Source organism: Ambystoma mexicanum, chromosome 3q, assembly GCF_040938575.1.
Source record: "Ambystoma mexicanum isolate Mex_15411 chromosome 3q, UKY_AmexF1_1, whole genome shotgun sequence".
Lineage (NCBI taxonomy): Eukaryota > Metazoa > Chordata > Amphibia > Caudata > Ambystomatidae > Ambystoma > Ambystoma mexicanum.
Window position 1 is genome coordinate 1058923339 of NC_090926.1, and position 13913 is coordinate 1058937251.

The 13913-nt window shown below is 46.8% G+C and overlaps 1 protein-coding gene across 1 annotated transcript in view; it reads left to right on the forward strand.

The window, feature by feature from the left end:
- The window catches only part of MRPL12 (mitochondrial ribosomal protein L12), a 120580-nt gene that overhangs the window by 20357 nt on the left and 86310 nt on the right, over positions 1-13913 (forward strand). Inside the window, exons 3-5 of the mRNA XM_069655276.1 lie at positions 6218-6404; positions 6693-6776; positions 6881-7018. Of these exons, the coding sequence (XP_069511377.1) occupies positions 6218-6404; positions 6693-6776; positions 6881-7018 (409 nt within the window). The remainder of the gene's footprint in view (positions 1-6217; positions 6405-6692; positions 6777-6880; positions 7019-13913) is intronic.

A 13913-nucleotide genomic window follows, 5' to 3' on the forward strand; every position in this document is an offset into this window, starting at 1 on the left:
TCTTTGGTGCATCCCCTGAAGTATGCTTCACTGACGTCATCGGATATGTTTTTACTTTGACTACATTTCATTGTTTTTTCTGATTCATTTATGCCTTGCACCAAGCCCTCTTGTCCTTTCGATTTCGGTCTGTCTTCCAAGCAATCGTTATCGATTGAGGGTTTTGATAACGTTTGACACCAATGCCGGTCAGCGGTGCTCTTGTCCTTTCGATTCCTGTGTCTTTCTCCTAAACAGTCTTCACGGATTCAGAGTTTTGACGGCAATGCTGGTCAGCAGTGTGTTTCCAGCGCTTCACTTGGGTGATCTTAGCGGCTTATCACTTCTTACACTACCATGCTTTATAATGATAATTATGTATTATTTATATAGCGCTTTCGGCAAAGATCTTTACAGAGAAAATATTTCCATACAATATCACCCAACTGCAGGTGTCGACCTCTGAAGGATGAAATGTTGAGTTGGCCTTGCTGGGATTTGAACCTGCGATTCCGTGTAGATTGCAGCGTGAGCGCTCAACCCATTGAGCTATCTTAATGGCTCGTGTCTGGAAGCTTTTTTTAGAGACTTCTGATTTCTCATAACTGAGCTTCCTTCTTTCCAGATATTCCATCAATTCCCATCTTCGTTTTCCTTTTGGGTTTCATAACATTTTATGCAACATATGTATTTACCATTCCTTCCTCGATTTTCATATTGAAAATTCTTGGCAAAATCCTTTCAGCCATCCCAAGGCTTTAAAATGATTCACTATGTTAGTAAAACAAAACTTGTTTAGCGCACGTACGCCCAGAGGAATCATGGCGCTGGTAGCAAGAGGGAGGATTTCAGTAAGGACACATATTAAAATAGCAGTGTTTTCAATCGCTGCCGAAAGACAAGGTGGTCGGCTTTCCTCCGCAATACAAGGGGAAGATCGTTCCAGGCTTTGGATGCCACAACAGAAAAGGCACGCGCCCTCTTGAGTAGGCCACCTTAAACCGAGGGACGACAACCAGAAGAGCCGACTGGGAGCGGAGAGAACAGGGGGGCACGTACTACACAAATTTAGTTTGCAAATGCTCCTCTCCAACACCGTAAAAAGCCTGATGTACAGTGCACATTGACTTAAACACAATCCGAGCTGCAATGGGAAGCCAATGCAATTGCCTCAGCAACTGAGACATATGTGCTCAGAATGGGGGGCGAAGGATAGATCTGGCCGCTGCATTTTGGAGTAATTGTAACCGCTTGATCAAGTAGCAAGGCTGCACCAAATAGAGCGAATTACAAAAGTCCAGTACACTCAATACCAGAGCAGCAACCAACGGGGATTGGCATGCTGTGGGAAAAAAGGAAGAACCTCCTGCAGGACCCGGATTTTAAAATGGCCGGCCTTGCAGACCGCTGCCACCTGCTCAGCCATGGCCAGGGAGGCAGTTATATTAACTCCCAAGTTCCTCACTGGCAGGACCGGTATGGGGAGAGGGCCAAGAGAAGAGGGCCAGAAGTCAGCGGTCCACAACAAGTGAGGAGAGGTGGTACCTACGACCAAAACCTCGGTTTTGCTAGCATTAAGCTTCAGCCAATTGGATGTTATCCATACCCCTAACTCCTCAAGACCTTTAGCAGCTGTCTCGGATTGAGAGGTCCAGTCCGACCAGAATCTGGGTGTCACTTGCATATGAATAATGGAGGAACCCATGAGACTGAAGAAGGACCAGGAGAAGTCTAATATAAATATCAAACAGAATGGGAGGCAACACTGATCCTTGAGGAACTCCACATACAAGTGAGACAGGAGCAGAGCAGAAGGAAGGAAGGAAGACAGACAGACTGGCAATGGCCTGCCAAAAAGGCCGAGAACCAATCAAGAACTTGGCCAGACAGGCCAGCTGTGGACAGCCGGGAGACCAGGGTGGAATGATCGACCGTGTCGTAAGCCGCCGACAAGTCTAATAACAGAACGGCTCCGACACCTCCCCCCCCCCCTTATCCACCAGGCGCGCCAGATTGTCAAGCACTGAATTAAGAACAGATTCAGTGCCTCTCCCTGGCCGAAAGCCGGATTGTAAAGTACCGAGAGGACTCTAGAAAGTTTGACAAAAGGGGGCTGACCAAAACTTTCATCCTAAACGGCAAGAGTGAAAAGGGCTGATAGTTGCCTAGCACTTCGGGGTCCAAGGGTGCTTTTTTTTTTAAGCAAGGGAATGACCAAGGCATGCTTAAGTGAGGGTGCGATCACACCCGTAGCAAATGAAAGGTTAACATCCGAGGTAATATGATTGCTCATATCACTCGATGCTTCCTTTAGAAGGGCCAGCCGTATGGCATCCGCAGGGGAGGCAGATTTAAGGCGCTGAATAGCTAGCAGTATGTCAGTTAGAAAAAAGGGGGAACGTGGACCACAACCCCATAGCTGGGGGGGGGGACTCAACACATACCCTATCCATAGCAGACAATTCCAGCTCCTCTTTTATACTATCTCGGCTCTCGGACCACCATCTTGATTCTTACCAGATTTGGCAGATGATTTGTTATTTATATAGCGCCTTCGCTAAAGTGCTGTACATGGAAGCAGGCAGGATCAACCAGGTAGGTTGCTACAGGGCGGCCGTGCAACCCCCGGGAGTGACGGTTGGGTCTACTTCGATTGATTTAAAGGTGCTTCGCTGGCGCCACTGTATCACAACGTTGTTTACATTTGAAGGTTCCATTGTTCCCTGGGAGGGGAGGTGGGAGGGTTCTCTGGGTATACCTCTTTACTTTTTTCTTTTCCCCCCGAAACATGCCTCACCAGAGGCCTTTAATAGGGCAGTTACAGTTTTGCTCAATGGACACGGTTGCTTTTGCAGCGATGGCGGGGCGGTGGGCTATGTTTGCGTAGTTGGATAAAGATGCGGAATTCTGATACTGAGGTAGCGATTTCCCTTCTGCACATTTAGCCATGCACCCCCCCCCCCTCCTTGTTTCATGCCCACAGCCCCTCCTTTTGTTTCTGGATGCTTTCTCCTTCGTTCTCATCTTTTCTATACAACTGGACTTTTCTGATTTTCTGTGGCCTCCTTCCCTCTCACTATGAATCCTGATAGAGAGGCTGTTGAAAGCTGGTTGGGGCATTTTTATGGGAGCGGGTCAGCAACTCCTTAAGGAAAAATAGGTTGGGAATTAATGGTGTGAGGTTCTTATGTTATTCTTCCTGTCTTACCTGTAGTAAAAAGACACTGAACGAAAAAAACACCTCTGAGAGTTTATAGGCAACAGAATTATGACTTTCAATGTTTCAGTCAGCATCGAAAGAGCCAGACAGACATTTGTTATGTGCGGTACGCAAAGTGATTGCACTTACCAATGAACACCACAGCCGTTTGTAGATGATGATAATACGTTATAAGATTCTTTTAATTTACTAACTGGGTATGCACACATGGGTTTCTTTACAATGTGTCGTATATGATGAAAAAAATGCAAGTGTATTGAGCGTTTACACCGGTCTGGACATATTTATTTGCATTGATCGAACAGTGCACCTTAAGTCATTTGATAATTCTACATAATGTACGCTGGTAGTGCTAGGCTACTTAGGCTCTCATGTATTTAGCATAAAGACTAATATGCACTCACTAAAATATTTGGCGCCATGTTTTTCTACTTTGACTAGAACTTACCTCTGCACGTCGCTCTGTTGCCTTGAGGCTAGGAGATCTTATGAATGCTTCAGCATGGCATTACTATCTGTAGTTTCATGGGCGTGGAGCTCATATTTCCTGCTTCTCTGGAATTTTGTAATCCAGACTTGCCATGTGCTTCGTAAGAGTGTAGGGGATGAACAACCTATGCTAATGGCGGTGTTCAATGGCAATGTTAGTGCACGGTACAAATATCCTTTAACATTATCACCACCGGAGTGGTCCCCTGGTGCTCTGGCAGCTCTGAAAGAGGGAGAAGTGGGGCCGGGGGGGGGGGGAAGGGCGTGAGTTAGTGGGAATGAGCTGGAAAAGTGCAAGATATCAGTGATGTGCTGTTGGTAGCCTCAGCCCGGTGGGTCCGTTGGCTGGGCTTGGTGTGTTTTACGGTCGGTAGTCGTGTGCTGTTGTGCAAGTCTGTGCGGTTTGTTTTGTTGTTGCTGTATAGTGAAGTTTGTGCGCTTTGCTGCGTTTTAGGCTTGTGGTTGTGTTTGGTTAGAGTTTGAGAGGTGTATGCAGAAGGTTGAAATTGTTAGTGGATTGGTTAATTGGCATTGCTGTTCTTGCAATTATGTCCAGGTGTGATGCCTGCTATCATTCATTATTCAATCGGAGTGTGGTGCTTGCTAATTTTCAATATTCTGTCTAGATGTGAGGCAAGCTAGTGATCACGATTCCATTCAAGTGTTGCACTTGTCATTCACAGTTTCATTTAAGTGTTCTAACATTCACATTTCTATCTAGATGGGACGCAGGCCAAGGTTAAGCTCTCCACCCAGGTGTGGCGCATGCTAACATTCACATTTCTATCTAGATGTGATGCAAGCTAAGGTTAAGAATTCCATCTAAGTCTGGCACATGTCAACATTATTACACCTGTTTAAAGGTGACACAGGCTAAACTTGACCATTCTCTATAGGTGTGGCGCGAGTTAACATTGGCTAGTATGTTAGTGCGTAATGCAGTGCAACATTTACAGTCCAGCCAAGAATGGATTTAGCCTGGTGGTCCCAAATCTCTCTAAGTATGCATGTTGTAAAACTATGGCAGTCTTTGTTATGGAGAGGTAAGGTAGAGTGGTGAGGGCTTTCTGGAGTAGAGTAATTGCTCTACACCCCACCCATGCCACACTTACATTTTTTTGGTGTCTGTTGGCTTTCATCACTTCCACTGCGGACACCTGCAGGCACATCTTGGAGCCACCAATGCAGGAGTCGCCCTTTGCCTCGAGGCCCTTGGCCGAGGGGGCTGCCAGCCAGTGGACTGCCCAAGACCGGTCCGGGATAAAGGTGTAATTAGCCAATAGGGGCTGGTGGGAGGGCATGGGAGGCGGGAATAGGGAAGAGCAGCAACGGAATGCGGGCCGGGCCGCCTTGGGTGAAAACAATTACACGGAAGGCTCTAAAAAGGGCAGGGGTATCGGGTGCTTACCTGCAGGCCAAGATGGGGGAAATGGTTTGCTTCGATTATCATAGCAGGTTTGATTCTGGTTCTTGGTTAACTGCGAGGTGTCATGAGCTACTTCCCAGGACACCTTTCACCTCTTGTTCTCCGATCCATGTGGGAGATGTGAGCTTCACAGAAAGTTATTGGTTGGCTACTGACTTGTTGTCTCTGGTTCTTAGTTCGATGTGGGCAGAGGAGGGCCTGTTACTTGGAGTCGCTGTTCAAAGTGACCCCAGTGGGATCTGATCTGGGCAACTCTATTTTAGTACCTTACAGGGGCTATGTGTGGTGCCTGTAGCCCTGCTCTTCAGTTATTTGTGAGCTGTGCATTGTCGTGCTGCTTTACAAGTTGTGCCAGAAGGATATTGTCTTCACATCTGGTTCTCCTACTCCACACGAGTGATACGACCAGTAAAGGAGCAGGTATGCAGCATTTGTAATGCCAACATTCTCATGACTTGCATTTTCTGGAAGATATTCCCGACGATGCAATTCATTGTTAATGAAAAATGAATAGGTTGCCTCGGGCTCCTAGTTTCATGCTGGTAAGAAGCCCTGGCGGTTTGGAGTTTATCTGGCTCGCTGTTTGGGTTCTCTGGATCAGGGTGGGGGGGGGGATTTCATTGCAGGAAATGTGGTCGAATCCAAATCCATCTGTTTTTGGCTGCAAATCTATGTGGCCAAGTGTAGTAATGAAGCTACAGGAGAACCGGGGGTAGGGGGGGACTGCTGGGAGACCCCAACCCCCTGCATATGTTTGCCGCCAAATGGCTTAAATGAAAGCAAGTCTTTGGATTCGACCCAATTTTCTCGATGAAATCACATAGAACCCTCTGGAGCATCGGGTGAAGGTGTGGCGCAAGATCTGGCCTATCCAAGTCAAGTCCCCTGTTCTGTGTGGGTGGGTTTTACAGGTAAAGATTTCCTGACTGTGATCTCCTGTCATCTTTGGCCCTCTGTTTCTTGTGGATGGGCTGGGGTTTGTTGCTGGTGAAGGTGTACTGGGTGGGTTTTCTTCATGTCTTAGTTCCATGTGGACAATGCTTTGCAGGGCGGGTGAAAGTGGCACTAGCATCTTTTCTAATTTATGTTCTTTGTATTCCTAGGCCAGAGCAGCTAAGGCTCGTTGCTCTCAAGACACTGGCAACCACCTGTGCACGGAGCAATGATGCCTTGGCTACACCCCAGCTGGACAATGCCCCCAAGATGTATGCACCCAAGATCCAGCAGCTAGTGAATGACATTGCAGGCCTGACACTGCTGGAGATCTCTGAGCTGAATGAACTGTTAAAGGTATGTGGGTGGCAACGGGTGGACTGGCTGCACCACATTCAGACAAGTGTCACTAAATGGCGCCCTTCAAGAGGTCCCTGGTTCATCCAGCACTGTCCTGTTATTTATCACCATGCCTTGATTGTGCTTGTGAGTTGCTATTGCCTTGTTGTTGGAATGGCTCACGTTTTGTTTTTATGGGCAGCATTCTTAGTTTGTTTGGTGGCAAATACTAATGTTTGCGGTTATTCTTAATTCATATTTTTTTCCATCACTTGTTTAAGCTGTCACCTTTTTGTTTTCCACCAGAAAACCCTAAAAATCCAGGATGTTGGCATGATGCCAATGGGAGCCGCCTTCCCAGGAGTGGGCGGATCACCAGGAGCTGACCAGGTATGGATGAGCTTGGAGCGACGCATCTTTAAACTTGAAACCCTAACCAGGCTTAGCCCGGTGTTTCTGCGACTGCCCTTCATTATTGGTGTTTGTTTCTGCAGGCGGCGGAAGAGGATGACGCTCCTGTCAAGGTTGAGAAGACTCTCTTCACTGTGAAACTGACTGAGTTCAGCGCAGCCGATAAAGTGAAACTCATCAAAGAAGTCAAGAACTGCATGCCTGGCCTGAACCTTGTCCAGGTGAGTGGAGCTCTGGGATGGTTAGGAAGGACATTGTGGACACGGCCAGCGTATGAACTGTGATGTTGCCATATGGACAGATGGGAGTGGCTGATCACACCGGGAGGTGAATATCTCCTACACCTCAATGGCCTAAACATTGTGTGTACTGGTTTTTGGGATTTTTGGGATTACACTAGGCAGCATAAGAGGCGCTTGGGTTGGCCATGGAAGCCTCCCCTAGCTGCTACTCTGGCTGTGCAGACTTTGCTTTCTGATTTCTTTCAATGGGACACCCAGCATATCTGCAGACTGTGCAAACCTGGACTGTTTTGGGAAGGAGGTATTTTTCTACCTCCATCCCTTAAAGTCATTTGTTTTGGGGAGACTGGTAATGGTAAGTCCTTAAGGTTTCCAATGCAGGGAGTGGGGCTGCCACCTTTTGTGTCTCTGGCAATGTGTTACTGCCTTCCATAAGGAAAGTATTTCATGGGAATAGTTTCTCCATATTCCGTCTACCTTTCTGAAATGTCTACTCCCCTAATGCAGCCCAAGAAGATTGGTGGCAGTGGTACCATATTTCTTAACCATTGCGGGTGCACTCTGCGTTACTGCATGCTAGCATATTTGGTACTTGTTTTCTTTTTATTTATATACAAGGAGGAACAATGTTGTTTTGATCACTAAAGAACGTAATATACACATGAAACAAGATTTGACTGGAAGCAGTGAGCGAGTGAGCTTCTTACAATGTGTTGAGTTCGTGTGACATTCTGCTCAGGTTGTGGAGAAGATTATATGGAACGGTCACTTGGGACAATGCGTGGGTGGTCTTGCATACATTAAGGACAATTAACATTAGACATGTTTTGGGTGGTATGGCCAGCTGTACTCGGGATGTAACCATGATGGGTGAAGTGCTAGAGTGGAAGCCGGAAAAGTGCGGGACAGAGGCAGGTTAGAGGTGAGGGAAACATGTTGGCTAGAAAGCAGGTGAGAGAGAGGTAGGTTTAAGAGGGTAACCCTCCGGCGAGGAGATGGGCGTTTAGTTTGGTTTTGAACAATTCGGTGTGGACTGTTTCTCAGATGTCTGGGTAAGAGCATTCCATGCAAATGAAGGAAGAAGGGAGAAAGAACAGAAGTGAGAGGGAAGCGCAGGGCGGATGAGGTGGCACAACTGTAGCTGAGGAGGCAGAGGGAAGATTACCAAGAGGTTTGTAGAGTTGGATAGATACAGTGGTGCCTTATTGTAGTAAGATTTGTGAACCAAGAAAAGATATTACATTCTGGCACTGGTTTGCATAGTCGTCCAACCATCCTGGTCACGGTACGAGGAATACTACAGTGCCCAACATGTCTGGCTATGTTGTTTAAAGCCAAGTCCTTGTGCTTCACAGTCCTCTTGGCCGGCTTCCTCCTAGGCAACAGTGAGATGTGGCCATATATGGGCATTTGTTTTACGGGCTCTCGCCAGAGCCCGGAAAATATCCTCTTTCTGTGAATGTAATTGGTTTGGACGGTGTTGGAGGTGCTGGCATCCTAATATGTATTTTTTTTATTTTGTATATAACTTTATTACCATTTCCAACAATTATACAACCCCTGTTTTTCCCCAAAACGGCAACAATAACCATGGACATCTGTTTGGGTCTTTCAGATCATACTCCTTGACGACTTCAAACCAAACCCAAAACCCGTAATCTCTGTGGGCACGGGGCTTCCCAAACATCATTACCAAGGAACAATAAAACCAATTCCCAGTTGCCTTGAATTTATGACAGTCTCCCTGAATTGAATAGGTCACCCACTCCAAAGCAACACAATTCCATATCTTGCCCATCCATTCCTGTTCTGTTGGGACAGCCTTACTTTTCCATTTCTGTGCAAGGCTGCTATGCTAAGATTCATGCAAGCTTTCCTCTGTGCCTTGGACGGTTAACGCTCAAGGGCATCACCACAGGCATGACCTCGCCAAAGCCCCTTTGACCCTGAGATCCCTTCGATAGCGGCATTAACAGAATCTCATAAAGACTGTATACTCCTGCATTTCCACCAAATGTGTTCCAAGGTCCCAATCTCGCCACACTACACCACCTCCAACATTTATTAAGATACTGCCGAGTAGCAATTGTGTAACTTTACGGGGGTAAACTGACATTGCTTTGATCCACATTTCCCTGACCTGTATTGCCCTAGTAAGTTTGGGTGTACTCCCCCATAGACGGGCCTTACTGAGCTCCTTCTATTGCTTGTCCCAGGGTGCCCTCCCACTGTTTAATGTACAGCCAATGTCGAGCAGTCCAAAGATATTTTGTTGAGTCCTGCTATCATGTGTGCGTGTCTCAGGAACTACTTGTCACATATTCCTTGAAAGGGGTGAGCTCCCTAGTCACCGCTTTCGTGATCTCCAGATTCCGAAGCCAGTGTCTCAACTGCAAGTAATTAAATCTCCCCTGGTTCCCCGGTTCCCCCCCCCCCCCCTGCCCCCACTCCCCAGCTCGAATTGTTGTTTGCATTTGTAGAAAGGTCCTAATCCTCCACCATGCCTCCCAATTTGCGGCACCCCACCACCTCCCATCGTGCAAAGGCCCCCTGCTCCCTTACTGGCTCAAATTGAGGCTTTCGAAAGGAAGGTGTCCATGGAGAAGGGAAGGTTCCCACCAACTGTACCAGGGAGTCCCACACCTCACCCACCAAAGCTGCAATCCTGTTTAAATACATGTTCTTAGGTCTGTCTGTCCTGGCACACCCAAGAACTTCATTTAGGGGGTTCCCCATCACTGTTCTCTCCATCCTCTGCCATATCTGGCTCGCGGCCCTCCCGAACTTGAGCTGCCAGATAGTAGAGGCGGAAATCGGGTACCCACATTCATCCCTTATGAGACCCTCTGTTTATTCCAGATAAATACACACCCCTGTTTTTGAAGAGTCTTGAAGCTTTTATGCGGGACTGGTATTGTGAGGGCTAGAAAATAATTCAAGATCTTGGAGAGGCTCGCCATCTTCAGGGTCTTCATCCTCTCCAGCCACGATATTGACAAGGGCCCCCAGTCAGACAGTTATTGCCTCACCTTCCCTAGTGGAGGAGGGTATTTGGCCTGGTATAGGGATTCCAGGGACTTAGTAATGTGTACCCCTAGGTACCAAATGCTTCTGTCCGTCCAGATGTATTTGCACGATTCCCTCAGTACATTGGGCATTAATCTTCAGGCCCAAAATGGAGCCAAGTCACTGAGCTTCCTAGAGATTTCCAGCAGCGTTGTTTCTGGATGTGTGACCATAAGCAGCATATCATCCGCAAAGGCCACCACTTTGTCCCTCCCCTCAAAGTCTAATTCCATTGATTTCTGGTGCTGATCTTCAGCATGCTAGCAGTGGTTCGAAATCGATCACATAGAGAAGCATGGTGAGTGGGCACCCCTGTTTAGTGCCTCCAGAGACCCCTATCTGCTGGGAGATTTGACCTTTGTTTGTTTTATTATTTATATTGCGCACCAGACCCAGGGGTATTCGGGCGCGAAAGCATAAGAGGGTTGTTAGGCTTAGGTTACAAGTGTACAAGGATAGGTACAGCTGTGGTTACAATGCTGTATAGATGACAAAATAGACGGGCAAAAAGAGAGAATACAGTGTGTGGCATAGATCTGTATGACGTGCATAAATATAATAAGGCAGTGTGGTCTCATATATACAATGGGTACAGGATAGATACAAGTCAAGTGGCACAGCGAGTAGAGCGCTCGCTTGCCATCAGTGCAGAGCCTGCAAACGCTGGTTCGAATCCCGGCAGCGCCAAACTCAGCGTTTCATCCTTCCGAGGTCGATGAATGAGCACCACACACCGTGGGTAATAATAAGCAGCGCTCAGATACCTGAGGGTTCATAGCGCTGTATAAATGCCAAATTATTATTATTATTATTATTATTATTATTAATAATAATAATAATAATAATAATAATAATAATATTATTAAGTCTGGTCAGACGTCTTGTTCCTTTAGCCAGTGGATCAGGCTAGCTCGGAATTGTGGGTAGGGTAGATCTTCTCTTAAAGCAGGGGAGAGGGAGTTCCAATATTGAGCTGCTTTAACAGGGAAGCTGCCCCCACCGGACTTGGTGAGCCTAAATCTAGGTACTAGTAGGAGATTGGAGTTGACCTTTCTTACTGGGCGAGGGGCTGTTTGTCTATTGATTCTGTCTGAGAGGTATTGTGGGGATGCGTGGTTGAGGCATTTGTGTGCCAGGGATGCAGTTTTGAGGAGGATTTTGTCTTTTGTAGATAGCCAGTTGACCTCCTAAGGTCAGATATATGGGCCTTTTTAGGAAGGCTTAGGGCGGCTCTCAAGGCGTTGTTTTGAAGAGTCTGAATTTTAGAGCTGATGTGTTTATTGCTGCCAATATATAAGGCGTTGCAATAATCCAATTTGGATAAGATTAAGGCCCGCGCTAGGATGATACAGTTGTTGGGCGAGAGGAAGGGCTTGCAAGTATAGGAAGTGGCTGAGGCCAAAGTATTAACTTGTTTGCCAAAGGAGAGCGTGGAAGCCAAGTGTTTTGACTACCTTGGCCACATTGATATTATTGTCGTCGGTTGTGAATGAGGCGTAGTTGGGGCCTAGTTTTTTGATGTTGGATGGTGTACCTAGGATGAGGAGTTCTGTTTTGTCATCATTCAGGCATAGACCGTGAGGGACCATCCATGCCTGGATGATGAGGTAGACTCTGTTTACAAAGGCCAAATCCTTGTCATAATCCCCCTTCAACGGGATGAGTATCTGTGTATCATCAGCATAATTAGTTTAGGTGATATCTAGATCATCGAAAAGGGGCTTTGTGAAGATGTTGTAGAGAGTGGGGGAAACGCAGGAGCCTTGGGGTACACTGCATAAGATGGGTGTAGGATCCACCCCTGCTATGGGCGAGAAGACTCACATTATCCTGTTATCAAGGAAGGACTGGATCCATGCGACTGCTTCCTGGGAGAAGCAGGCTGCAGAGACCAGATGGTGGCAGAGTATTGAGTGGTCTACCAAGTGGAATGCGGCTGAAAGGTCAAGGAGTAGTAGAAGTGCTGTGCTGCCTTTGTCTCTAAGTGTATCTATTTGTGCCTTAAGGTCTACGAGAGCAGTCCCAGTAGCATGCTGGGGTCTGAATCCAGACTGGCGAACACCTAGGAGGTGATTTTGATCCAGGTGGTGCTGAATTTGTAGATAAGCTACTTTATCCAGAATTTTGAGGAGGAATGGCACTATGGTTATGGGACGGTAGTTGGTGAGGATATCAGGGTCAAGAGTTTGTTTTTTAAGGAGGGGGGGGACCCAGGAGTGTTTCAAATTGCTGGGTATGGTGCCTGAGATGAATGAGGCGTTTATAAGTTTGGTAATGAACGGGGAGAGCTCGCAGGCAGCATCTTTTATAAGTTGGGCTGGACATGGGTCGCGTGGCAGTTGGACGGTTTGATGGAGAGTATAACTTTCTCCACTTCTTTGGTGGATACTTTGCGAAAGTGAAAGCTAGAGGTGGGTAGTGTGGGTGGGGTAGGGATGGATTGCAGAGGGGAAGTGGGGTTAGTATCAGACTTGGTGGTATTTCGTTGTCAGTCTTAGTGGTGGTAATGGTATCTTTTTCATTATTAATTTTCACCTGGAGCATTGTTATCTTGTTGGCCAGAGCATGCTGTATATTCGTGGAGGGTGGAGAGTTTGGTCAGGTTATTTTTGTTAAGGTCTGAGGGGTCTGAATGCCAGATTTTTTCACTTAGACGTTTTTCTTGTCTTATGGCTTTCAAGTGGGGTGTGAACCAAGTGGTTAGGTGTTGTCGAGGTTTGCTCTTTCTGACCTTCAGTGGTGCAATGGTGTCTAGTGATGCAAGCATCACTTCATTATACACTTGTACCATGGTAGCTGGGTCAGTCAGGTCTGAGAGAGAGTTTAGATAGGGAGGACAAGATTTTCTGGAGTAATAATTCTTTTATTTCTGATGGGCGCGGCCAGAGCTGTCTTACCAGTATTCATGGGGAGCCTAGCTTCTTTGGTGAAGGAGATCAGGTAGTGGTCCGACCATGGCTGTGGCCTTATGGAAATAATAGATGTATGGCAGTTGTGTTCGGCAATCCAGTCTAGGGTCCTTCCTTTAGTGTGCGTAGGTTCTGTGATCTTTTGGGTGAAACCTAGTTCCTCGAGGAAATTGTTAATTAGTGCAGCATTCAAATCTAGGGGGTCGCTATGACCGAGGTTAAAGTCTCCTAGTATAATGCATTGTGAGGAGATTTTTAGGTTGTCAGATAATAGGTTCGTGAGATCTTCCTCAAAGGAACCTAGAGGGCCCGGAGGTCGGTGTATTAGATGAATGGTGATAGTTTGATTGTTGGCGATAGTGAGTTTGGCCAGGTGAAGGGTAGGTGACAGTTGGCCCTTAACACCAGTAACATTTTTTGACCCGAAGCCCATTCTGGTGTGCGGGAAAGGAAGGACCACTCTACACGGTTCCACTCCTTTTCAGAGTCTAATGCAAGTGTTGCTGCCGGGGTATTGGTTATGTTGGCTTTCTCTAAAAGGTGACCAGCTCCGTTTGCTGATGAATCCTGACTGATCAGGATCGATCAATTTAGGGAGTACCTTTTCCAAGCGAGATGCCAATATCTTAGTGTATATTTGCGTGCCCATGTTAATCGGACTCCATTGTCTGGGCAAATTGTCCAGATTTCCAGATTTCCTGAAGGAAGAGGCACTAATAATCTGGGTCAATACTTCCTTATTGTTTTATAAAAGATCCTGTGAAAACCATCTGGCCCGGGGGCCTTACTACCCGGCAAAGATAGAATTGCAGCCCTTGCTTCCTTGAGTGAATTATCCTCCTCTAGCTCCTCCCTCTCCACCGGTGTGATCTTCTGTACAGGACCCATGAGCCTTTTCA